Source organism: Epinephelus moara, chromosome 5 (assembly GCF_006386435.1).
Source record: "Epinephelus moara isolate mb chromosome 5, YSFRI_EMoa_1.0, whole genome shotgun sequence".
Lineage (NCBI taxonomy): Eukaryota > Metazoa > Chordata > Actinopteri > Perciformes > Serranidae > Epinephelus > Epinephelus moara.
Genome location: NC_065510.1, coordinates 44,029,634 through 44,056,648, shown reverse-complemented (window position 1 = coordinate 44,056,648; position 27,015 = coordinate 44,029,634). Strand labels below are relative to the sequence as shown.

The window sequence follows — 27,015 nt, the reverse complement described above, 5'->3', positions numbered from 1 at the left end:
CGCCAAATTAAAGGTCACTCCTCTCTCCACCAACAACAAACCCCAACCAGCGGTACCGAGCACGACACACCAAAAGACAGGCCATTACCTATTCTGGAGAGTGCTAGGCTTGTTTTTCAAAGTCCATAAGTGATTGCGAGGTGGATTCAGGCCTAGCCAAGAGCTGTTGCTGCTGCTGCTGCGCTGACACGATCCACACCTCGACCCGCAGCTCGGACAAGAAGTGAGTTGAGATGAGACAAAAAAATCACCTCGGCGCGATCGAGCAAAGACCTCACAACTGCACAAACAAAGTGCCCACCGCAGGGCGACGGGACTCTGAATGAAAAAGAAAACACCCACCTATGCAATTTCCTATCTTCTCTGCCTTGGCTTGTTGTTCACTTGTCTCTGCTCTTCCTCTCCGCTGGGGGGAAGAGGCGGGGGCGAGCAGCCGAGAAGGGAACAGCATGGAAGAGAGCAGCACGGAGGCGGGGCGTTTTTAAAATCTATAGCTTACTAAAGGCAGCGCTTTTGTTTTTTACAGGGTTAACTGATTAAATCTGAGACAAGGTTGTCAAACATACGGCCCGTGGGTCAAAAGTGGCCCGCCAAAGGGTCCGATCTAGACCACTGATCACTCTGCACACCTTATATTGGTGCATGTAGGTGCCAGGTATCAGGAGCAAGTTAAATACTAACTAGCCTACTTCATGTAAAATGCTGCTTCAGAGGCGTTTCCACTCAGACCAGCATACACCTCTCTGAAATAACAATGAATACTTATTGTGGGTCATATTTAGAGATATTAAACATTGTGCAAAATGTTGTCAATAAGCAGCTTCAGTAGGCTACAAAACAGTCGTTATTAGACTTCTGTCTAAAAACAATATCGTTGAAACCCTACTGCAAGGGCTCTTCCAAAACGTTTAATTTGTATGTAGTTTGTAAGGCAGGGATAACTTAACCTGCTTCCTAAAAAGCAGCAACCTTAGTTTGGTGTGGTGGTGTCAGTACTACTACACAGGAGTGGGCATGTATGGAAAAATGCATATGTAATGACAGTGAGTAGTAGACTGAATGTGGAAAAGCAAACTGTTGAAATTGCACTTTTTTCTCTAAGGCTGCTCATCATCTGTTTTTGGAAATGAATGATTGTTTTCAGAATGTACTTGTATGTCTTTACACTAAAGAAAGGGAAACATTTGGAGATGTTATTTACAGGTTTTATGCAATGGCGTTACTGGTCCTGCCCACCGGGCAATCAAACTGGGCTGTATGTGACCCATGAACTAAAACGAGTTTGACACCTGATCTAAGACTATATCCGTCCAATTAATAGATATAACAGATGTTAATCTGTATTTGTGAGCATTTCTCTTTTTCCAAGATATCCCATCCACCTGACAGGTGTGGTATATCAAGGTGCTGATTAAACAGCATCATTACTACACAGGTGTGTCTTGGAATGGTCGCAATAAAAGGAGACTCTAAAATGTGCATTCTTGTCACATAACACAATGACACAGATGTTGAGGGAGTGTGCTATTAGCACACTGACAGCAGGAATGTCCACCAGAGCTGTTGCTCGTGAAATGAATGTTCATTTCACTACCACAAGATGTCTCCAATGATGTTTCCATTAATTTGGCAGTACATCCAACCAGCTTCACAACCACAGACCACATGTAACCACACCAGCTCAGGACTTCCACATCTGGTTTATTCACCTGCAAGACTGTCTGAGACCTGCCACCCAAACAGTTGATGCAACAGTTGGTTTGCACAAACTGCCAGAAAACGCAGCAGGGAAGCTCATCTGCATGCTTATCGTCCTCACCAGGGTCTTAACCTTACAGCAATTTGCATCCTAACTGACTTGTGCAGTTGTGAGGGCAGTTGGATGTACTGCTAAATACATGGAAACAACACTGGAAACATCTTATGGTGGTAAAATGAATGTTCAGTTGACAGGCAATGGCTCTAGTGGACATTCCTGTAATCAGCATGCCAATGGTATGCTCTCTCAGAACATATGACATCTGTGGCATTGTGTTGTGTGATCAGTCTGCATATTTTAGAGTGACCTTTTATTGCTACTATCTCAAGACACACCTGTGTAGTTATGATGCTGTTTAATCAGCATCTTATACCACACCTGTCAGGGGGATGGAATATCTTGGAAAAGGAGAAGTGCTCAATGACACTGATTTTAACACATTTGTGACCAAAATATGAGAGAAATATATCTGTATGAAAAAAAGTCTCAGATCTTTAATTTAAACCTGTAAAAAAAAAAATAAAAGGGCAAAAAAAAAGGTTTTGTCTTTAAACTTTTGTTCAGTATAGGCTGACGTACAGACAGTATTACTTGTTCATAAGGGAATAACATTAACTCAGCTTGTCTGATGGCAGGTAGCAAGGCTACCTCACAAAACAGTGCAGTAACATTTATTGTGTGGCTTATAATTCATATCAAAGTTAACTGATTATGAAACCATTATTCATTAATAACATAAACAAATCATTAATTTAATTCACCTCCCTCCATCATGAAGAAAAAAAACTTTTTTCAAAGAAGCTTCTCATCTCACAGTTTATAGTATAATTATTCAATAAAATTATCCTTAATACCAATTCAGTATTATCTCAGCCTCCAGTCGTTAAACATAACAGCTCACATTATTTTTGTTCCACATATGTAAATAGCCTCTAAATTTAAAGATACCACTTAGTATAGTTCCGATATTGCCCTCATGTGGTCATGGTGGTGCTACTACAGAGCAGAATAATTGGCAATACATCAGGTTGGACTCAACTTTATTTTGGTGAAAGTACACTGCTGTTTGACAGTAACTAAATACTGTACCTTAGAAAAATGTAAGGTACTTGTTCTTTACTTGAGTATCTCCATTTTCTGCTATTCTATACTTAAACTGCACTCAGGGGCATAGTATCAAATTCTGGGCCCTATGCATAAGCAGTCTCTGTGGGCCCCCCACCCTTCTTCTCTTGATCCATGTCTCTCTCACACACCTTTTGGATTTTTTGTCACAAAGTCATTTGGCTATCTTTCCTTTTCCTGTCCTTCTTTCTTGTATTTTCTGGGACAACGATTTCCCTTTCTTACAAAAAGACACGACAGTGTAAGCTGGTGCTTTGGCAGTCATGTACTCAGCCTTAGCAGCATTTAGAGTGAAATCCTCATGCAGGGGCGGACTAAATCATTTTGCACCTTTTAAGGGTGAGAGGCAGTGGTGTAGTGGTAGTTGGTAAGGTGGGAGTATACTGGGTAGATGGGTATGTCACTGAGGAGGAAGTGGGTATACTGTAAATATTCAGAAAAAGTAGGTAATACCCCGTATACCTGTGTATACCCTCCACTACACCACTTTTGAGAAGGCCTTTTAACCAATTTATTCAACAAATTTTAAATTAGTTATTAAACTAATTACGCTGACAATACAAAAAATGCAAACAAAACCAAATTTTTCATTCCAGGCTTTTCGAGGGCCCCCCTCCCAGTGGGGCCCTGGGTAATCGGTTCCACTTCCCCTCCCACAGCGACACCCCTGACTGCACAACATTTCAGGTAATGTTGGGAAATACTGTGGGCCCACTTTTACACATTACGTCCAAAGTATATGATCAGCTTCTTAAGTCTTGGTGATTTTTTATTAGCCATTTATCTGTTGTTGTTGTTGTTGTTGTTTGTTTTGTTTTTTTTTACAATGAATCATTTAATTGTTTGTCAGATGCAAGTGAAAAATGCCTTCACAATTTCCCATAGGCTAAGGGGACGTCTTCTAATTACTTGTTTTGTCCAACATCTGAAGCAAATCCTCACATTTTAGAGTCTGGAACCAGCAAATCCTGAGCGTCTTTACTAGAACGAATTAAATCAAAATTAATCATCAACTATTTTGAAAATTGGTCATATCATCAAAATAATTTTGATAATAATACTTTACTTTCACAAGAATGCAGCTTATCTGAATGTTATAAAATATAGACAGATGCATGTGAGCAGCAAAGACAGTTTTTACACACAATTGTTGGAAAAATAGTAATTATATACCTACAAGAATATGGTTATGTGTACAGTGCAAAAAATAACTTAGCGTGGAGTTCCTCCCTTAGTTAAATCTCTGAATGCTGGCCTTTAACTTTTAGTGGTATTAGTACTTTAATTTAAGTAAAAGAATACTTCTGCCAGTACTGCATGCTGCAGCACACATTAACACTCCCACAAAGAATATCAGTGTAACTGAGCAGCAGAAAATTAAAAGAGACAAAATAGATTAAAAAAAACAAAAAAAAACAATGATTCTGCTTTAGAAGACTGGATTTAATCATTTTCTAGTCCCACAAATGACCACTAAGTAGTGCTATAGTATAGGTACAGAGGTGCAGTGTTTCTCCATCACATGTTGTGTTTACATGTATTTTTACTCAGTATTCCATGACAGAGCACGATACAGCATCAACAACAAACAGCACAGCGTATGAACTGATGCTCACTCATTTATTTGGGAAATGTCAGTGATGGCTAAGTGAAGTGTATGAAATCATTTGAACCTGATATTGTTATAAATACTTTGACTTGACTCCCCTACCACACAGATGCTGATGAAACATCCTGTCAGCTGGGTGCTGTAAACATGACGAGCAAAAAATTAAGTGTTACACAGAAGTGAAAAGAAACTGGGTGGCAGCACACCAGGGAGTGTCATACTGCACAACAACAAAACACAAGGGCTTATTGGGGAATAAACTATCTACACTGTCCTATTTTACAGTGTTTAGCGTTAGTTTGAAGAAACTTAAAACAAATTTTAAAATCAGGTATTCAGAAATAGAGGTGTTTGAGTGCATCTGTGACAATGATCAAACAAAAGTGAATGGAAGAAATGCAGAAAGTGATGATGAAGAGGAGAGGACAGTGTTTGAAAGCTTAGACATTGACTGGGGTCACGAAGCTGTTAGACAGAGCGTAATGCAACAGCTGCCAGGTGAGTAATACACACACACACACACACACACACACACACATTCATGTTTACACTACTAAACAATAGTTTTCAGATTTCATGTGCAGTTAAATAAACACTGGTGATGGATCAAACTGACCCACAGCAAGAGCTGCACTGAAAAGTGAAACCAGACTTTGGTTGAATTCATAAATCATCACACATAAATCATTCTTTAAACCTGTGAAAAAAATATGTCTAAATGAAATTTCAACACTTGAAACAACCTGTCACCTTCTGATAGCTATAGTAGCTCAAAATGAAAAACATTTTCACTTACAAAAAATAGCAAAACGTTGACTAAATTGTAATGACTTTTCATCAACTACAACTGAATGAAAATGTTTTGTTGTCGACTTAAACTAGACTCAATCAATGAAGGATAAAAATGACTTAAATTTGACTAAAACAAATAAGCATTTTCATCTAAAGACAGACAAAATCTAAAATAGCTGCTAACACTGCAGCTCTCAATTTCCCCAAAGGGAAACTTGGGTGTTGTATCAGCAATTTACATAAATGACAAAAAAAGTCATAACTTCCAAAAACACATACAGTGAGGTGTTTGTAATGACAAAAATATATAAGTTAAATATACAAAATCTATTAATGGTGGTTATGCAGAGCCAACAAAATTGGTTATTGGTTCAGGACCATTGGTTATTTAAATGTTGCTAAGTACTAAATGTTACTTAAGAAAAACTAATAGAAAAAAAACATACATCATATCTTAGAGAGCTCATACTACTCCATTATCCCACCAGAACACTGCGCTCTGAGAATGCAGGGTTACTCGTGGTTCCTAAAGTCTCCAAAAGTAGAACAGGAGCTAGAGCCTTCAGCTATCAGGCTCCTCTTCTGTGGAACCATCTTCCTGTTTCAGTTGGGAGGCAGACTCTGTCTCCACATTTAAGAGTAGACTTATGACTTTCCTTTTTGATTAAATGTGTAGTTAGGGCTGGCTCAGGCTTGCCTAGTTAGGCTGATATAGGTCTAACCTGCCAGGGGACTTCCTGTGATACACTGAGTTCCTCTCTCCTTCTCTCTCTCTCTCTCCATCTAACATTCACGTCCCATTAATGCATGACACTAGCTCTGCATTTTCCCTAAAGTCTTTGTGCTTTCTCATCTCGCAGGTTTCTCTGGATCGTGGTTGTGCCTGTATTGTGGGTCGTGTTGTGCCTGTTGCCATGGTCCTGTCTGATGCCTACCACTAGTGCTATTATTATTAACAATACTTCTACTGTTATTATACACATATGATTATTATTGTCACAGACATACCCTATCATATGTTAATATATATGCATAACATATGTACTATAATAAACAATTATTATTATTATTATTGTAATCATTGTTATTACTAATGTTGCTGTACGTCTTTTTGTCTCTCTTCCTATCTATCTATCTATCTATCTATCTATATGCATCACTGTAAATTTATTATGTTGATCTTTTCTGTACACACATCTGCTGCATGTCTGTCTGTCCTTGTAACCTTATTCCAAGACTCATCAGTCATCACTGACTCTGGTTGAGTTTTAAAACTCCGGGGTTGCATTTAACTGTCTTTGGTTGTAACGTTACACTCCCTGTCCTCTTCCGTGTATCTAACGTAACCTTGCCAACGCCTACGTCTATCGTAGACGTAACAGACATCCCAAGATCATCAGCCAGGCTCAGAAGTACGCCAGGAGCCTGACAGAGCAGCACCTGGAGGCCCCCAGCCTTAAACTGCTTGGCCCACAGGAGGTGGTGATGGAGGTAGTTCCAAATGTCCTGCAGGGCTTCTGGTTGCTTCCTAAAAACACCTCCTTCAACATGGCCTCCCAGCAGCTCAGCAAAACGGCTGTTAGAGTCACAAAAGCCGCTGTGGACCATGTCTTCGCTGCTCTGTCCACTTTGCTCGTTCAGGTCACCAGAGACAACATGGTCCTGTGTATCCTGGAGAAAGTTAGACAGAGTTACACTCAGGACGTCCTGGTGAAGAAACCTAAATGCTTTGGAGCAAAAGTGCTAAACACCATCGCTGATGTTGCCACAGGAGAGATCTGTGCACTGTTTCAGCCTCAGACTCTCACAGAAGTGTCTGTTGATATGGACACCAACAAGGACTACAGCCAGCCAGCAGACATGGCAGCCAGCAGACATGGTGGATGGTACAGAGGTCGAAACCACTTCTGCTGGAAGTGTGAATGAGGATTCTGCTCTGGAGGAGGACACTGAACCTATCAGAGAACATGACTCTGCTGTTATTACTCCTACACCAGCTTGATCATCAGCGCTGAACCTCTTGGCAAAGTTTAGTGCATAACGTTATGAGACAGTTGTACTGTATGTGTCGACTGTGTGCATACTGCATGCAACAGTACCCACTTTTTAGGGGCAGCTGCAGTACATACTGTAAGTAAAAAGAAAAAGTATGCGATTTGGAATGCTCTAAGAGTGCCTCTAATATTTCAGTATGAGACACTGAGAAACAGCATCAGTATTTGAACACAATTCTCTGAAATACAATGAATACTTATTTGTGGTCATATGTAAAGATATTAAACATTGATATTAAATATTGTCAATCAGAAGCTTCAGTACAAAATAATCTGTATCTGTGCTCTACTTGTTGACAGTCATCAGCTGTTTTTATAAGCCATGTTGGAGTCACATTATTGAAACAGTAGAAGTCAAACGTCACATCTGCTCCCACATGCAGGGGCGACTGTAACAACACTCTCAATGCTTTTGTATACTTTCCAGTTTGAGGTTGTTGATGCACCGTTTGGCTCCGTTAAAGGACGCGTGGCTCCTGTAGCTGGTGTGCTCGTCCTCCGTTGTGGCATACACCAATATTTCAAAATTCACAAAAAACAATTGTCCACACTCACAGCTTTTGAGCGGATATGCCAATCCATTTATTTACCGTCTGGAGTTCACCATAAATCAACAAAAAGAGCACTGTCCTCCTCACACAGTCCACGCTACGCCATGGTCAAAAACAATAGACCTCCAAAATGCACCACACCTGTCAATTAGTGTGGCCTTTAACAACAGGTAAATTGTTACAGCACTGCTCAGTGGCTACTGATTGAAATGGCTCCAACAGAGGTCAAGTGTACGCTATTATGCTTTGTATTTCAATACTTTAAAATGTTTAAAAAATGGAAAAAAATGTAATATGAGTGTTTCGTACGGTATATCACTGTCAGTTGTGGTTGTTTTTGTCAAGTGCTGGTATGCCATTAAAAACAAATCATACAAAGTTAAAGCAATTATATTAAAAAAAGCATAGTTCAGTATGTCATGCCTAAAAATGACATAAAAAAAGTCACAGTGTTCACTTTTCCTGTGCATCCTTCAATCATATGCTGGCTCCTTAAAATGGCACTCAGCCATTGAAACTCTGAAAAGTCCTGATCCAAGATTTTTCCTTCAAATTGCTGTAAAATGGTCAGTTTAGCTGTTAAGTTTCTAAAATTTCAATTGTGGGTGGGGGTGGGGGGTTACTGGTTATTAATAGGCTAATGTTAAATAGGTGATTACGGCCCTGCATCTCAGCACAGATGGTCGGTGTTTCATTCGCAACAAACGGCAATAATATGTTGACGCTGAAAGTTGCGTTTAACGCAGTAATCTCAGAAACCCGGTAAGACCTCTGATGCCCACCCTTCAAGATTCCTCTCTGGGTCCGATTCTGAACCAGAGTCAGGTGGTGGCTCAGCTGGTACAGTTTCTCCTCTGTAGCGATGTCAACCGTGTTGGTGGCCACGACAAAGTGGCGGAGGTCTCCTTTAAAAGTAAACCCACCATCCTCCTCCAGGCAACGGCCCGCTTCTCCTCAGAAAGAGACAACAACAGACCAGGCACCGGTGGTAGGCCTACCGGTGGTGGCAGCAAAACGGCCCTCGTGGCTGTCTGATCTCCTCCACAGTGTCACTAGTCGTGCGTAAAAGCGCAGTGCGCCTTTATTGAACAGTGCTGAAAGAGGGAGGGAGCGCCCAGCGGAACCCAGAACTAATTATACTGTTTCCATATAATGATTTTTGCGACATTTCAGTCAGTTGTCTATTTATCCCATGTTTTACCATGTTTTCTAACAGTGTCTATACACCACATAACTGGTGTGATATGAGTTTTAGACGATGACAGCCTCGAGCTATAAATAAAAATATAGCCTAAAATAACGCAATTTATATCGCAATGCAGCCATATCATGTAGGCCGGTTTAATAAATCACCACACACTAACAGATGCTATTGTTCCGGCAATAGAGGACAGGCCGGTGTGGACGTAATGACAACTCTGAGGTCAGACGTGTTGTTATGGACCTGATGGTTCCATGGTTGCTATGTTGTCTCTAAGTGCATCATTTCACACATTTAATCATTTCAATCAAAACAAACTTTGAATCGGTGAGAAAAGCAGCATCTCAACTTGTACTCGACGATTTTTCTGGAAAACAAACTACAAACTGAGACCTTTTGCCTCTGGACCTCTTCTTATGACCTGCTGTCACTGACAAACGGACTCTTTCAAGGTAGACGAGAGATTTTGACACTTTTTTAAAGCCCATGTTGTTTTCTGTGTATTTTACCGTTGATACTTTATAAAAATGTACTGATGTAGGCAAAGTATGACCAATATCGCAGTATGTTGCCTACATCAGTACTATTTTAGTGTAAATGAATCAAACTGGACTGACGTTTGACTGTTACCAAGTTTAAATACATAAATCCAAAGCTACTGTTTTTGGTTTACCAACTGTCTGTTTTATCTGTCCAACAAACAGCCCAGCATAAACATGCTAATAAAAATATAGCTTATATATTTTTTACCTTCTTGGTGATATAGGCCATCAGTGCTGCAAGCAGTGGAGCACTGATGGCGTAGCCCCTCCATTTTGTCTTATTTGAGGCCATTTTGTGTCTCTTTGAGGTCAGTTTGTGTCATTGCAGTTATTTTTTGTCTCTTTGAGGCAATTTTGAGTCTGTAGTGGTTTTGTGTCTCTTTGAAGTCATGTTGTGTGTCTCTGAGGTATTTTTGTGCCATTTTAAGAATTTTGTGTCTCAGAGGTCATTTTTGGTGTTTTGGTTCTTTTGTGTCTCTCTGAGGTCATTTTGCATCTTTTTTGGCCGTTGTGTGTCACTTAAAGGACATTTTGTGTTTCTTTGAGGTCATGTTGTGTCTTTTTAAGTCATGTTGTGTCTTGAAGTCAATTTACGTCATTTTAGTCATTTTGTGTCTCTTTGACGTCATGTTATGTCTCTATGAGGTCATTTTTGTCTCTTTAAAGGTAGGGTCTGGAGGATTTTCCAGTTGCTGTTTGTAAACACACATTCAAATTTGGCCCCTCCTATCAGGCTCAACTCTCCCGGGTGTACGGAGCCCGGAGGTACGGAAGAAGGCTTCACAGAAGAGGTTCGGGCAAGGCTCGCGCTGGTGCACGCTCAGACACGCTCGGGCACGGCACCTGCGCTCTCTCATTGGCTGGGGAAATCTCCGCCCATAAGTGGTCTGAGCTCACAAAAACATCAAAATACAGTTAAAGGGAAGGAGCTCTGCAAACAGAGTCACCACCACACATGAGTAGAAGCCCATAAGTGATGATTAAGCAGGATTTCATTTGTACATGTCTATATTTTGTTTTGTTTGAAAATCCTCCAGATCCTACCTTTAAGATCATTTTTTGTCTCTGACATAAATTTGTGTAGCTTTAAAGTAGCCTATTTTTGTGTCTTTTAATGGTCATTTGATGTTGTTATAGTCATTTTATGTCTCTTTCAGGTAATATTTTCTTTCTGAGGTCATTTAGTGTCTCTCTGTGGAAATTTTGTGTCTTTTTAAGTCATTATGTGTCACTCTTAGGTACTCTTTAATTTAATTTTTTGGCTTTTTTAAGGTTATTTTATCTTTTTTAGGTCTTTTTCTGTCTCTTTGAAGTCAATTTATGTCATTTTAGTCTTTTTGTGTCTCTTTGGGGTAATTTTGTGTTCGTCTGAGGTTATTTATTGTATCTCTGAGGTCATTTTGTGTCTCTGAGATCATTTTGTGTCTCTTTAAGGCAATATTGTGTCTCTCTGAGGTATTTTTTGTCTCTCTGAGGTAAATGTGTGTCTCTTTGAGGTAATTTTATGTCTCTTTGAGGTCAATTTGTGTTTTTTGTGCCAGTTTGTAGTTATGTATTTTGTAGTGTTTTTGTCTCTTTGCAGTTCCTTAGCATCTTTTTCTGGTCATTTTGAGTCTCCTCCTGGTCAGTACGTGTTAATTTGAGTGACATTTTGCAGGTGAAGGCCAGAGGGGCCCCTGACACTCTGGGTCCCTGGGCCTGTGCCCAGTAGGTCCATTTAGTAATCCATCCATGACTATAAGTATGCTGTCAGAAAGCTTCCATACTCTATTAAGGACAAACTGGGTTTAGAAATAACACAATTATTGTGACTAAAAGCAAGGCTTCAATTTGAATTAGTTTTCAAAAGTAGATTGTGACTGAATTTTCTTAGCTTGGGATTAACTTGCAGTCAGAAATGTTACATTTAATTGTACTCTGTACACTCAATTTTTAGCAGTGTTGACTGTGTGCTAATGGGCCAATTCAATATGTGATGTGATAAATTTGTGGTCTCACGGTTGGATTCTTTTTTTCCGTCAGATGGCCCAGGGCCACAATTGGGACAGCGTCACTCCAATCCCGTGGAGCTCCTCCAGTGGCTCATCATCTGGTGACTTGGATACGTCCAGTCTGCTGGGAGACACTGTAAGACACTATATTCTGACCTAATCTAGTCTATTGTCTAACATGCAGATAAAAAGACCATGTGTTGTCAGTGCACAGTCATAACACATAGTGTTAGACACTGAAACAATGGAGCCAAACTGAAGTTGTTAACATGATGTGGAGCAGTAGACTGATGGCTGTATTAGTTGTTGCCTTCAGATGGACCAGGACGACCCGTGGGTCAGCCTCCTTGCTCCAGTCTCGGACAGGCCCATCACCCCGCAGCTCAACCTCCGGAGGGACCCGGCACCAGTCCCCCCACGTGGCTGTGACCCTGAGGTGAGTCCCTCTGACCCACCTCCAGCACCAGGTAAGCCTGTGGAAGCCGGCCCCCCTAAAGGACCTGTGGCTCCAGGTAAGCCTAAGTCATTGCCGAAGGGCCCTAAACCAAGGTGGATACAAAATCTTTTTAGAATGAGGAAACAGGCTGGCAGCTACTGGTGGAAGAGGACAGCCAAACCTGAAGTTGAGTCTTCAGGTAAGAGCTTCCGTCCAACTTCATTTTGATTTCAGGTTTTTCCTCATTCAAATAAACTGAGATGATTTATTTATTTAGATTTAGTTAGATTTATTTGAATTGCATGCTTTTTTTACTGCAACCTCCATTGAAACCGTCCCCCAGCAATCTCCATCTGCTGCCTCTAAAGTGTCCTGCTCCACCCTACAACACTAGCTTATTAGATTCACTTTCAATTTTAAACTCTGCGTTCACACTGCAGCAGCCATCTGCTGCCTGACCCTCCACCTGCAGGCAGCAAACAGCTGTAGAGAAATGCTCAAACTATGACCTCCACCAGCAATTTCCATCAGCTCCACCATCTCAAAGTCCTGAAGACCAATGTTCCATCTGCACCTCAATCAACCTCCTTCTTCAGCTTCTGCCAGCAACATGTAGCTGACGCCTCCACCTGCATATTCTGGCAGAAAGCGTGGCCAAACCTCCATCTACAGCCTCTGCCAGCAAACTGCAGCTGCCGCCTCCACCTGCAGATTCTGGTAGACAGCTGCGGCCATGCCTCCAACGTGTCCTGCTCCACCATACACCAATAACTTTTCACAAGTATTTTACGTTTTAAACTGCATTCAAACTACAGCAGCCGTCTGAAATGTTCAAACTACAACTTTCACAAGCAATTTCCATCAGGTCCACCATGTCAGAGTGTTGAAGACCAATGCTCCATTCGCACCTCTGTCAACCTCCATCTAAACCTTTGTCAGCAAACTGCAGCCGCCTCCACCTGCGGATTCTGATAGACAGCTTGGCGAAACCTCCAACAACAGCCTCTGCCTGAACCCCTTCATCTGCCGCCTCCACCTGTAGTTTCTGGCAAATAGCTGTCACCACACCTAAAACTAAGCCTCTGCTAGCAACATTCAGCTGCCACTTCCACCTGCATGTTCTGACAGACAGCTTGGCCAAACCTCCATTTACAGCCTCTGCCAACAACCTGCACCGCTGCCACCTCCACCTGCAGGTTCTTGCAGACAGCTGTGGGCAGACCTGCAACAACAGCCTCTGTCAGCAATCTGCAGCCACCGCCTCCACCTGCAGATTCTGGCAGACAGCTCAGCTCCTCCATTTACAGCCTCTGCCAGCAACCTGCAGATGCCACCTCCACCTGCAGATTCTGATAGACAGCTGCGGCCATGCCTCCAACTACTGCCTCTAAGGTGTCCTGCTCCACCATACACCAATAACTTCTCACAAGAATTTTATGTTTTAAACTGCATTCAAACTATAGCAGCCGTCCGAAATGTTCAAACTACAACCTCCAACGGCAATTTCTGTCAGGTCCACCATTCGCCCCTCTGTCAACCTCCATCTAAGCTTCTGTCAGCAACCTGCAGCTGCCGCCTCCACCTGCGGATTCTGACAGACAGCCTGGCCAAACCTCCATTTACAGCCTCTGCCGGCAAACTGCAAGTGTCGCCTCCACCTGCAGATTCTGGTAGACAGCTGTGGGAAGACCTGCAACAACAACTTCTGTCAGCAAGCTGCAGCAGCCGCCTCCACCTGCAAATTCTGACAGACAGTGTTGCCAGACCTCCAACTAAAGCATCTGCCATCAACCTGCAGCCGCCGCCTCCATCTGCAGATTCTGGCAGACAGCTCAGCTCCTCCATTTGCAGCCTCTACCAGCAACCTGCAGCTGCTGTCTCCACCTGCAGATTCTGTTAGACAGCTAAGCTCCTCCATCTACAGCCTCTGTCAGGAACCTGCAGCCACCACCTCCACCTGCAGATTCTGACAGACAGCTGTGGCCAAACCTCCAACAATAGCCTCTGCCAGCAACCTGCAGATGTCGCCTCCACCTGCAGATTCTCGCAGACAGCTCAGCTCCTCCGTTTACAGCCTCTGCAAACAACCTGCAGCACTGACACCTCCACCTGTAGGCTCTTGCAGACAGCTGTGGCAAGACCTGCAACAATAGCTTGGCCAAACCTCCAACAACAGCCTCTGTCAGCAACCTGCAGCCGCTGCCTCATTCTCCAGATTCTGACAGACAGCTTGACAGACCTCGAACAAGAGCCCCTGTTGGTAGTCTGCTGTTGTTGCAGGTTTGGCCAAGTATTCATTTACAGCATCATCCAGAAATCTACGCCCCTGAATCTTGTTGCTGTGCCATGTGAAGACCTCAGCTGACCAGGGACCAAAGATGCACCAGGGACCAAAGAGCAGAGATGCACTCATAAATATAACCTTTCAGGTAAGATAGACAATCATAACTGTGTAATAATAGCATACCTGGGCTGATAAATTAAAGCCACCTGTCTGTTACATTCAGTTTACATTATCTTCTTCTTCTAACAGGTTTTTCCACACTGGCAGATTCCGGCAGACAGCTCAACTCCTCCATCTACAGCCACTGTCAGGAACCTGCAGCCCCCACCTCCACCTGCAGATTCTGACAGACAGCTTGACCAAACCTCAAACTAAGCCTCTGCCAGCAGGATGCAGCTGCAGCCTCCACCTGCAGGTTCTTGCAGACAGCTGTGGCCAAACCTGCAACAGCAGTTTGGTCAAACCTCTAACAACAGCCTCTGTCAGCAACCAGCTGCCACTGCCTCCACCTGCAGATTCTGACAGGCACCTTGACCAAACCTCTAACGCCTCTGTTGGCAGTCTGCTGTTGTTGCAGGTTTGGCCAATTATTCATTTACAGCATCCAGAATCCAGAAATCTACGCCGCTGAATCCTGTCCTGGATGATGTCCGGATCTACCGGATGTACCGGATATCTACACTGCCTCATCCTATGTTTTTGCCATGTGAAGACCTCAGCTGACCAGGGACCAAAGATGCAACAGGGACCAAAGATCAGAGATACACTCATAAATGTAACCTGTCAGGAATGCAGACAATCATAACTGTCCAATAATAGAATACCTGGGCTGATAAATTAAAGCCACTTTTCTATTACATTCAGTTTACATCATCTTCTTCCTCTAACAGGTATTTCCATACTGTCAGAATTTGTAGGTGGAGGTGGTGGCTGCAGGTTCCTGACAGAGGCTGTAGATGGAGGCTGCAGAGGCTGTAGATGGAGGAACTGAGCTGTCTTCAAGAAACTGCAGGTGGTTGTGGCTGCAGGTTGCTGGCAGAGGCGTAGTTTGAGGTTTTGCCAAGCTGTCTGCCACAATCTGCCAGTATGGAAATACCTGTTAGAAGAAGCTGATGTAAACTGAATTGTCTGTCAGAATCTGCAGGTGGAGGCAGTGGCTGCAGGTTGCTGACAGAGGCTGTTGTTGCAGGTCTGGCCACAGCTGTCTACAAGAACCTGCAGGTGGAGGTGTCAGGGCTGCAGGTTGCTTGCAGAGGCTATAAATGGAGGAGCTGAGCTGTCTGCCAGAATCTGCAGGTGGAGGTGGTGGGTGCAGGTTGATCGCAGGGTATCTAGTTGGAGGAGCTGAGCTGCCTGCCACAATCTGCCATTGTGGAAATACCTGTTGGAGAAAGAAGATGATGTAAGCTGAATGTAACAGGAAGGTGGCTTTAATTTATCAGACCAGGTATGCTATTACTACACAGTTATGACTGTCTATCTTACCTGTATATTATATTTGTGAGTGCATCTCTGCTCTTTGGTCCCTGGTGCATCTCTGGTCCCTGGTCAGCTGAGGTCTTCACATGGCAAAAGGACAGGATTCAGTGGCGTAGATTTCTGGATGATGCTGTAATTGAAGAATTGGCCAAACTTGCATCAAGAGCAGACTACAGACAGAGGCTCTAGTTAGAGGTTTGTCTGTCTAAATCTGCAAGTGTCACCTGCAGGTTCTTGCAAACCTCCAACAACAGCCTCTTTAAGCAACCTCCACCTGCAGATTCTTCCAGACAGCTCAGCTCCTCCATCTACAGCCTCTGTCAGAAACCTGCAGCCACCACCACCACCTGCAGATTCTGACAGACAGATTTGAAAAACCTCCAACTACAGCCTCTGCCATCAACTGCAGCTGCCGCCTCCACCTCCAGATTCTGGCAGACAGCTCAGCTCCTCCATTTATAGCCTCTGTCAGGAACCTGCAGCCACCACCTCCACCTGCAGATTCTGACAGACAGCTTAGCTAAACCCCTAACTAGAGCTTCTGCCATCAACTGCAGCTGCCTCCACCTGCAGATTCTGGCAGACACCTCAGCTCCTCCATTTACAACCTCTGCCAGCGACCCGCAGCTGCTGCCTCCACCTGCAGTTTCTGGCAGACAGCTGTGGCCAGACCTGCAACAACAATCTCTGTCAGCAACCTGCAGCCACCAACTCTTCCTGCATATTCTGATAGACAGCTTTGCCAACCCTCCCACTAGAACCCCTGCCATCAACCTGCGGTCTCCGCCTCCACCTGCAGATTCTGGCAGACAGCTCAGCTCCTCCATCTACAGCCTCTGTCAGGAATCTGCTGCCCCCACCTCCACCTGCAGATTCTGACAGACAGCTTGACCAAACCTCAAACTAAGCCTCTGCCAGCAGGATGCAGCTGCAGCCTCCACCTGCAAATCCTTGCAAAAGCTTGGTCAAATGTCCAACTAAAGCCTTTGTCATCAACCTGCAGCCCCCACCTCCACCTGCAGATTCAGGCAAACAGCTCAGCTCCTCCATCTACCGCCTCTGTTAAGAACCTGCAGCACCCATCTCCATCTTCAGATTCTGACAGACAGCTTGGACAAACCTCAAACTAAGCCTCTGCCAGCAGGATGCAGCTGCTGGATGAGCTTCGCCAAGCCTCCATCTACAGCCTCTGCTGAATTCTGTTCCCTTGCCATGTGAAGACCTTAGCTCTTAGGTTCTTGACGGTGGCTGTAGATAGAGGAGCTGAGCTGTCCACCAGAATCTGCCAGCATGGAAATACCTGTTAGAAGAAGCTGATGTAAACTGAATGTAACAGACAGGTGGCTTTAATTTATCAGCCCAGGTATGCTATTATTACACAGCTACGATTGTCTGTCTTACCTGAAAGGTTATATTTATTAGTGCATCTCTGCTCTTCGGTCCCTGGTGCATCTCTGGTCCCTGGTCAGCTGAGATTGAGTGGCCATATATGTTTGCAACCCTTAAGAAATTTGGATTTGGGGATAACTTTTTGAAATGGGTGAAAATTTTATATGCAAAACCGGAGGCTTCAATAATTACGAATCAAACAGTATCAGAACCTTTTAAGTTACATCGTGGGACAAGACAGGGGTGTCCCCTGTCCCCCTATTTGTTTGCACTAGCCGTGGAGCCGCTTGCCATCAGTATCCAGCAAAGTACTGAAATAGCTCCCATCATTATAGAGGGTTGTCAACAACACATTTCTCTATACGCAGACGATGTACTTCTGTTTGTAGCCGAACCAGAGGCCTCAGTTCCCCCTCTATTAGATCTTCTGGAAACCTTTGGTGCTTTCTCTGGGTTCACAATAAACTGGAGTAAAAGTGAACTTATGCCACTTACTGCCAACATAGACCAACATTTCCTAGATACAGTCCAATTTAAAGTAGCCTACAACTACATTAAGCACCTGGGAATCATTATTACGAGGAAACCTGAGGATTTGCTGCAAGTAAATTGGCGTAAGAAGGTGGCTGAACTCAAGGGGAATCTTACATTTTGGAAGACACTACCTCTGTCGATGGTAGGCAAAATTAATGCCATCAAGATGGTAACACTTCCAAATTTCCTATATCTATTTCAATCAATTCCGTCCTTTACACCATTGAAATTTTTTGAGAACCTAGACTCAGTAATTATTCATTTTTTATGGAACTATAAATCAGTTAGAATAAACAAGAAACATCTAACCAAGTCAAAATTTGAAGGGGGTTTTGGCCTTCCCAACTTTAGAGGATATTATTGGGCTGCCCATCTTCATAACATAGCCTGGTGGAGAGAAACGTTGCCAGAAAACGACATTGAAACCCCAGAATGGATCTGTATTGAACAGGCTTCCTGTAAAAGGACATCCCTGTGTGCATTGATTAATAGCCCATACAAAATTGAACTGAGTCTTTATAGTGGAAATATTGTTATTCTTAATACTTTAAAGATATGGAAACAAATCAGGTCATGTCTTAAAATCCCTGATACAGTCCAATATGTAATAATCATGCATTCATACCTGGTATACAAGATAGAGTTTTCACTTGGTGGAATCAGAAGGGTCTAGTGACCTTGCAAGATCTGTACATTGCCAACAGTTCTGGAGCATTCACTCAAATTAAACAGAAGTATAACCTTCCATCCACTGACTTCTTCAGATATCTAAAGGTCAGGAATTTTGCTAGGAGACATCTCCATAACTTTGAAAGGATCAATACCCATTCAGTTATTGAAAGCATAAACAAACGCAACCCAGTAGACCGGGGGGTGATCTCCTTCTATTACAATATACTGACAAAGACAGATAAAATAAGCACAGAAAAAATTAAAGAAGAATGTGAGAGGGAGATGTCTGACCGGATAGCTGAGGAAACCTGGGAGGAATGTCTTGGCAATATTAGTGGGTGTTCCATAAATGTCAGGCATATATTAATCCAATTCAAGGTCATTCATAGACTTCAATATACAAAATCAAGATTACACAAGATGTATCCAGCAGTATCTCCTGTCTGGTAAATGTAAGATATATGAAGGTATACTGCTCCACTCTATGTGGTCATGTTCAAAAATTCAACCTTTTTGGAGGAAAATATTTGACTTTCTCTCCAGAGCATATTCCATCTCCCTGAAGCTAGATCCACTAATAAGTGTTTTGGGGGCCACATTTAATAAGGCTGATAAATTCTAATCACAAGCAGTTTCATTTATTATGGTATTGGCAAAGAAGGCCATTCTTAAGATGTGGAAAAAGGAGTCTGTGTCCACTTTTGAGATGTGGCTCAGGGAACTGAGCAGTGTATTACATCTGGAAGAGCTCAGATATCATTTATACAAGAAGCCTAAGATACTTGCAAAAATTTGGAATCCAATTAAAATCTTTATCGGTAGTAATGTATGAGCATCTTAAAATCCACTAGTTATTTTGGTTTTCTTCATACAAATCTGCCTTGCTCATATTAATCCCTCTATGACTTTGTTTTTTAAATGAGCCTCCTGTCTGTTTGTGCCCTGTGTGCCTACACTGCCTTTAGATGCCTCATAGACATTGCCAATGTGATGTCTGCCATCCAAAGCCCAAAGCATTTTTAGCAATCTTATTTTATTTGTTTGTTAGTGAGTTTGTTTGCTAGTTGGTTTGTGTGCTTATTTGTTAGTTTACACCTATGTTTCCAATGAATTTGTTTCTCATTCCAGAGGGTTAAAAAGAAGCCTATTTTTTTTGCCTTGTAGCTACCATTTTACTTTGTTAAGCCACTTGCAATCTGTTGGACATACTGAGAACTCCATGTAGACAGTGAGGGTATTGTGTTTGTGTTTGTGTTTGTGTTTGTGTGTGTGTGTGTGTGTGTGTGTGTGTGTGTGTGTGTGTGTGTGTTTGGAGGGTATTCTGCAAGTACGGTTTTTGTTTAACTAAGCCAACATATGTGTATTCATGTCAGTTAAGTTTGAATATGGTTGGTCACATAACTTCACTTGAATTGCAAACTACAGGGTCAATTGTTTGTGAAAAACAACAAACAAAAAAGAAAGAGATTGATGTGAGGAAGGAGATAAGGGTGTACTACTGGTGATTGCCTATTCCAATTTGTGTGTCTGTACTGCGAGTATATAATTTAAATCAATCTATCAAAGAGAATGCTACGCTCTGAAGGAGCTGTGAAGGTGGCTCTGTTCAAAGCATACTGTACACCCTTGTACACAGCTCATTTGTGGACAAATTAGAAGAAAGCAAGTATGCAGAAACTACAAGTAGCATATAATGATGCTCTGCGAATTCTATTGAGGAGACCTAGATGGCTCAGTGCAAGCGATGTACGTGTCAATACTCTCCAAGCTGTCTTGAGAAATTTGATGTATAGATTTATATGTTATTTTACAGATGTTGGGTTTTGTTCTCCATACCTTCCGAATAAATGTCAGCAAAATGACAGTGGACTGAGATTTTTAGAAGACATTTGGTCACTTGACTACACAATTAAAACAGACAAAATATCACAATCATCTGTTGTCAGTATCCTGCGTTAAATTGATACTGGCATTAGACGTCCTGACATCAAATTGTGGTCACCTGATGTCACAACCCTAAATTCAACCAAATATAAATATGTAGCAATGTTGGTGGAAATAAGTTAAGAGTAGTGTGATATTATAACTGACGTCAGACAACTGGATAACTGTTTAGATCTGTTACAGGTGGACACTGCTCTGACACTCCTCAGTCTGCTGGTGTTTGTCCATCCTGTCCATGTCTTCTTCCACTGCAGGACAGCGGTCTGCCATAGAGAGGACAACAGCCAGACTAAGGGCTACAAAATGGCTGAGGCTGTTATAGTTATGATGATCATATGTTTTAGTCTCTGTTTAAAAGTTTAACTTTGAGGTTGTAAAATGCTTTTCTTACAGAAAAAAAAGAAACATCTTTTCACATGCCTGCTCAGACTTTTTAAGCAAAATTCAAAGATAACAATATTTTGTATAACTTTTTTAAATCTTAACTATACTGATGTAATTTCAAATAGTTTTTCATGCTTGTTACAACAGACACAGCATTTTTAATGTGTTAATAGTACACTACAAAATAAAGATTTATATTAATAAATGGTGTTAAATGTAAATGTTTCATTGACTGGGTGAGATTTTGAGTTCTTCAGACATTTCTGGGCTTTAACAGACTCACTGTAAACCCCAATCCATCCATGATACAAAATTTTAATGTAAAGTCTACACAAATGCCCCGGATTGTCAAAATGACATTAAAACTTTATGCACACTTGAAACAAAAACTCATCCCTTGTGAGCCTGACATACATTTTTTTATGTTAAATCAACAATTTTTGAGTTTTGAGTTAATTTGACTAAAATTTATAAAGCTGATTTGCCTAATTAGTTTAAGGCCAATAAACGACACAATCATTGTGCACTTAACATATTGTGGCTTGTTGGGGCTGAATGGGTGGAGTTTCCAAGCATGCTGTGAGACAATGTGTTTTAGGTCAAAAGCCAAAGAAAACTGTTTAAATGTATTCTTAATTGCTCAGGTTACCCATTACACAGTGATTAATGTTTATGTATTTCACAATGGTTCTAATGGGTTACAGTTAATGTTGTGTGGATATTCATTTGTCCACCGTAAAGCTGTGCTGATCTAAAATAAAGGGCACTTCCTGGTTCAGAGTTCATCTCCTTGATTTATTCTGGAAATTGAGAATTCTAAGCTTGCCACAATATATTTATAAGTTCAATGAAGTTTTTAAAAAATCTTATGTGATATGTACTTATTATGGTCATATGACATAGATTTACATGCTCAAATGACAACATAAAGTTACGTTAAACTGACACAAAATTCCTGTCAGACAAGGGTCATGTGACACATTAACTTATGTGTCTAGTGTATTCAAAACTTTTATGTTACTGTATTGTACTAAACTAAAAGTTTTGAGTGCAAGCTGTTTCCAAAACAATTTTAAGTTGAGTGAGCACTTTGGGGTTTACAGTATATATTGTATAGATGTGTATGTTAGGAGGGGTGCACAGCGAGTGGATCATTATTGCAAAACAAACCCTGACACAGTGATGCAGGACCCCAGCGTGAAGAAGAAGGGTCTTGAATTACCCTGAAGGGGTTTATGCAATAATGATGTGCTCACTGGACATTATCCAACTTTTCACACAGCTACTTGCTAAAGAAAACAAAAATTTGAAAATAAATATTGATTTAAAATTGATTTTTGATTTCAAGATGATTTTATTGCCTCCGAAGTGTGTATGATCAGAACTACGTCCATAGCAACGGTATGTTACTCAGATATTATAGACCGTAGAATGCCACAATTCACCAACCAGAATCGAGTATTCGAAACGGCAGGTCTTTGTATTAACCACAGCACACTATACACTGTACAAGTAATACAACTGAACTGTGTGTTATATTTATAGTGTTGATTCATGACTTACATGGTTATAGAATTTATTTTCAAAAATTACAGTGAGACACCTAAAACAAACAAACAAAAAAAAAAAAAACAGTTATTCTGCACATATGTGAATTTGCAGAGTTCATACATCACTCTAAGACAAGACATACACTTAGCTAAAAGCTTCATCCATTGTTAACAGTGTCCAATGTATTGCTGAAAAAAATGTCATCATACTATGTTAATGTTTTGTAAAAAAAAAAAAAAAAAAGTTTCACTACACATGAAACAAATTACATTTAGAAATACAGCAGTAACAGAGAGTAAACAATGTTTCTCTAAAACTCAGACTAATAGCTAACAATGTTCTATATACGTGACAGGTTTTCCTTCTTCAAATCTCTTTCATGATCACTTGAACCATAATTTAAGTTCTATTACCAATTTACTGAAAAACTAAAAAAAAAAAAAAAGGTCTTTGGAGTCATCATTCATTATATCCTTATATAAAGTTTCCCACAGAATTAGAATCTATGTGCGGTGTTACCTGACAATGACTAACTTTGTACACGCTTTGCTCTGAGAATGCTGTGCAATGAATAACCAAGCAGTATATTCCAACAGTGCACCTAATGAATGGCCCAGCTCCAAAACTAGAAAATGAAAATGTGGTGGCAGATGTTTCCATCATGGCAGGCTGCCACAAATAAATGTATGTGTGGGAAACCCTGACTGATTCATAAAGCCAAAAATATGTATAAATGCAAAACTAAAGGCACATGGTCGCCCTTTTACATAATGGAGGACTTTAATCTATGTTATGACAGACAATTTACACACTTAGAATCACAGTTATATATCTTAGAAATTAACATTGAGGATATAATTGTATCCAAAGGAGGTAAGGCACGAGGCGCTACAAGGTACTTAATACAAGTTAAATGTAAATTAGACGTATTAACAGTCCAATCTATAGAATTGTAGTGTTTCCGTTACCCTTGAATGAGCCATTTACATCTACAAAGGGAGCAGGTCCTTGTTTATCGAGATCGCCATGTTGCACCATCATGTTTTGGGATAATTCGCATCCCAGTAAAAATCCCCTGAATGTCTTGCTCTTAAGTTATCAAAAGAAAAAAACATGAGCACACATTAGCAGACAGCGCTGGACAAACACTGATCTGTAACATGACACTGCTTTATTCAGTGTTTTTACCAGTTTTAATAATTGTTCTGTTTGTTTTGGAGAGTAAGAGACTTCTGTGGATAATTCAGCTCCCACTAAAAACCTCCTGAACACTGAAGGAATTCTAACCAAGAAACGTTCAGCTGGTTGCAATCCACAACCCTCACCACTAGTTTCCAGTAAAACCCCATAAATCTTACACACTGACCCTTTAAAGTAGAGCTGGGTGATATGGGCAAAAAAATTCACATCTCTGTATTGTCAGGCTGAATGGCGATACACGATATATATCTCAGTGTTTTCTCCGAACAGGCTACATGTTCAGCTGCAAGCTGATCCACGGCTGAAGTTCCCTGTTATTTTTGCTGCATGTGTTTTTCCACAACAGGGCAGGTAAAAGAAGTTTACCTGTTGGAGGTGAGCTGTTCGCAGAGGCTCAGTAAGAACCTGTTGTCTGCAGCTCTTCATAGAACTATCTCACTACAGCTGTTTCTGCGGCTGTTTCACTTTCCTCCCTGCTGTGTTATTAGACTTGCCTTTATTGAAGAAAAGCTGCTAACAAAATTCTGCTAATTCGCTAATAAACTCTTCATTTCCTCTAGATTCTTCACAATTAAAGTCCCCCATTATTTTGTCATATAAAAACTTTTATTGTGAAGTGGCAAAATAAGGAAATGCTGAGTTTACAGCAGCAACTTCACACATCTTCTAATACGGCTGATTGTGAACATGAAACAGTAAAATACAGCAGATATCTGAAGTAAAAACAGGATGCTGAAGAGAGACTAAACTCCAAACCACAGAGATTCAGTTACAAGCTACAGAAGTTCTGAGAGCTGAACACACAGAGACTTGTAAAAACGGTCTCCTGCAGACAAAAGTGAGGAGAATCTCACAGCACATAGGGCTTGTTTGAGGAGGAGAATGGGGGGCTGTCAGGGGTTCTCTACCCGCTTGAGGGCAGGCGGCCCGGCTTTTGGACCTGCTCCCGAGGAGAAGGGCCATCTCTGGCACAGTCTAAACTGATAATGGAATGCAAAGCAGTGCTCCATGGCTTGATTCGGCATGGCCAAAAGTGGCAGAGAAAAAGGCCCATAGTATTGTCCATGTGCTACTGTGGTTATTTCATTCATCTCACAGACTGGGTTAGCATAGCACGTGCAACACATAGATGTGGCACTGTAGACTAATTAACAGACAGATTTAACAGAGGAGCAGCTCTGTGTCTCTCTTAGTGTTGCTGGAGAACTGTGCTAGAGCTGTGAGGAGAGTGTGAGAGAGGATAGATGCAAAATGGTATGCGTTATGTAATGCAACTTATGCAACAATATAAACGGTATTGACTAAATCTATATCTTGCTTGAAAATATATCGATTGTACATAGTTGTTATATCGCCCAGCTCTACTTTAAAGTTACATTTTAAACCTTAAATTTGCCAAACAAAGAGGGTAAGAGTTATTCAGAGGGTTAAATTCAGAGTTTTCAGCGTGTTTATGGGACCTTTTCAATCCCACTGTTCTTTTCGTCGTTCCTAACAGTGGTCTGCCCACTCTCAGTGGTGGACATGTGGTTGTGATGCAGAAACAAGATTGAGTCCAAACTCTCTGGTGGAATGTTGGCTCTCTTCCTGTGTGTGGTTCCCGCCCCTTCCTGCACAAAGTCCTGTGCAGCGCTACCTGCCACTGCCGGGGCAGCCAGGTAGGCCCGTGCCACTGTGGCCAACAGTGGAAACTGCACTGCCTTCGTCCTCCACCACTGCAGGGGCTCCACTCCCAGTGAAGCCCCCTTGTCGGCTCTGAAGACAGACATCTCCATGTCTATAGACTCCTCCACGGAGCTCTGCCTGCTCTTGGGGGCAGAGCAAAACAGGTCTCCCAGGAGGAACTCCATACCTGAGAGTCCCCCCTGAGCACCTGGATCTGCAACATCACTCTCATCAGCATCCCCTGCATCACTCTCTTCATCATCATCTTCACATTCTATCTCTCTAAAGTTGATTGGGCGGGATTCTTTGAGGCGCTTACTCCTCCGTAGGAACTCACTGTCTGAGTCAGGTGACCCAGGTGAGGGGCTTCTCTTGTTCTGGCCTTGCTTCTTTGCTTGGCTTCTCCTTGTGTCCTCCTTCACAATCCTGACGGCCTCTTTCTTCAGCCAATCAAAAGTGGCTGTCTGCTCCTTAAAGAGTATCACATCAAAAAGATTGAGTATCCTTTGCTTTACACATGATCACTATTATGTGTGTATATGTATATATATATATATATATATATACACACACACACACACACACACACACACACACAAATCAAATGAGAGGATGCGTACATCACCAGTGGTGGGTTTGATTCGAGCCTGGCATGAAACGCTCGGACGGGCTATAACGACAGTTTGACACAAAATCTATCACCGGCCAACCAGGAGACTTCATCAAACGCCTCCCCCACCCCCACCCCAAGATAGGAATTTCAACATAGAGTTAATGTTAAATTTACGCAATACGCATTGCTTGTACAGTATATCGCTACAACGCTGACCCAGTGTTTAACGTGCCGACCATAGCCTGTAACATTAACGTCAACAAATGCTTACTAGCTTGCTGTCAAGTTTTTAAGCCAGGTAGGTGAACACTGGTGGCCAGCTTCATTACAGCAATAACATTTACTTTCATTCATTTACCCCTGTTTATATTCAAACACCTTGATGCACTATAGGCTCAATTTTTGATAAATCAAAAATCTGTGTAGTACTTTTGTGGAGTACAGTCTGAAGATGCTCTGTAGCAAGTTTGGTGTCAATTGAGTAAAAATTGTGATAATTTTACAGATTTTGAAAAAAAAAAAAAAAAAAAAAACAGAGTAATGAACTTCATAATTTTTAATAGGTTTAAATGTACAAACGTTTCTTCAGTATTGGGGCTACATTTTGGTTAAAGTTGTGTAAAGCTGTACCACATATGGTTGATTTGTTATGAATTTTCAAGGTTTTAAACTTTAGATGCTTGCTGTAGCGCCACCATCAGGCCTATTGGCTTGTGTTTGCAGCCAGAGAGAATCTGGCATCGGACTAGGCCTTTATGCAAATAATTAAATGCATGAATTAATTAAAAGTTAAACATTTCTTGTTTGTTTGAGCTTGTTTTATTTATTAATTTCACAGATAGTTACACTTCCTTAGTCCTTAAATTAAATTCATTATGGACGTGGACTTAAAATCATTGTTTTATTTTATGGCCTTGCTGCCTTTGTGCCCTCAAAAAATTGACAACATGAAAGGCCATGTGGCCTTGCCCCTAAAATGACGAAATTCCAGGCCTGATACACACACACATACATCTATGTATATATACAGTGGTGTGAAAAAGTGTTTGCCCCCTTCCTGATTTCTTACTTTTTTGCATGTTTTCCACACTTAAATGTTTCAGATCATCAAACAAATTTAAACATTAGTCAAAGATAACACAAGTAAACACAAAATGCAGTTTTTAAATGAAGGGTTTTATTAATGAGGAAGAAAAAAATCCAAAGCTACATGGCCCTGTGTGAAAAAGTGTTTGCCCCC

At 41.5% G+C, this 27,015-nt stretch overlaps 2 protein-coding genes and 1 long non-coding RNA gene across 11 annotated transcripts in view; 1 reads left to right on the top strand and 2 right to left on the bottom strand.

Moving 5' to 3' along the window:
• ctnnd1 (catenin (cadherin-associated protein), delta 1) overlaps positions 1 to 451 on the bottom strand; it is a 42,587-nt gene extending 42,136 nt beyond the window's left edge. For 3 of the 7 annotated variants that reach the window (XM_050044247.1, XM_050044244.1, XM_050044246.1), the window contains exon 1: positions 343 to 432. The gene's annotated coding sequence lies outside the window, so the exon portion shown is untranslated. The other 4 variants (XM_050044245.1, XM_050044250.1, XM_050044249.1 and 1 more) reach the window with 3 other exon arrangements.
• Positions 1 to 27,015, top strand: part of LOC126390157 (uncharacterized) — a 698,278-nt gene that overhangs the window by 533,390 nt on the left and 137,873 nt on the right. The window lies entirely within an intron of this gene.
• The window catches only part of LOC126390105 (uncharacterized), a 23,519-nt gene continuing 18,584 nt past the window's right edge, over positions 22,081 to 27,015 (bottom strand). For all 3 annotated transcript variants that reach the window (XM_050044237.1, XM_050044235.1, XM_050044236.1), the window contains one exon: positions 22,081 to 25,632. In XM_050044237.1, coding sequence (XP_049900194.1) covers positions 24,949 to 25,632 — 684 coding nt within the window. In that variant the 3' untranslated portion in view covers positions 22,081 to 24,948. The remainder of the gene's footprint in view (positions 25,633 to 27,015) is intronic.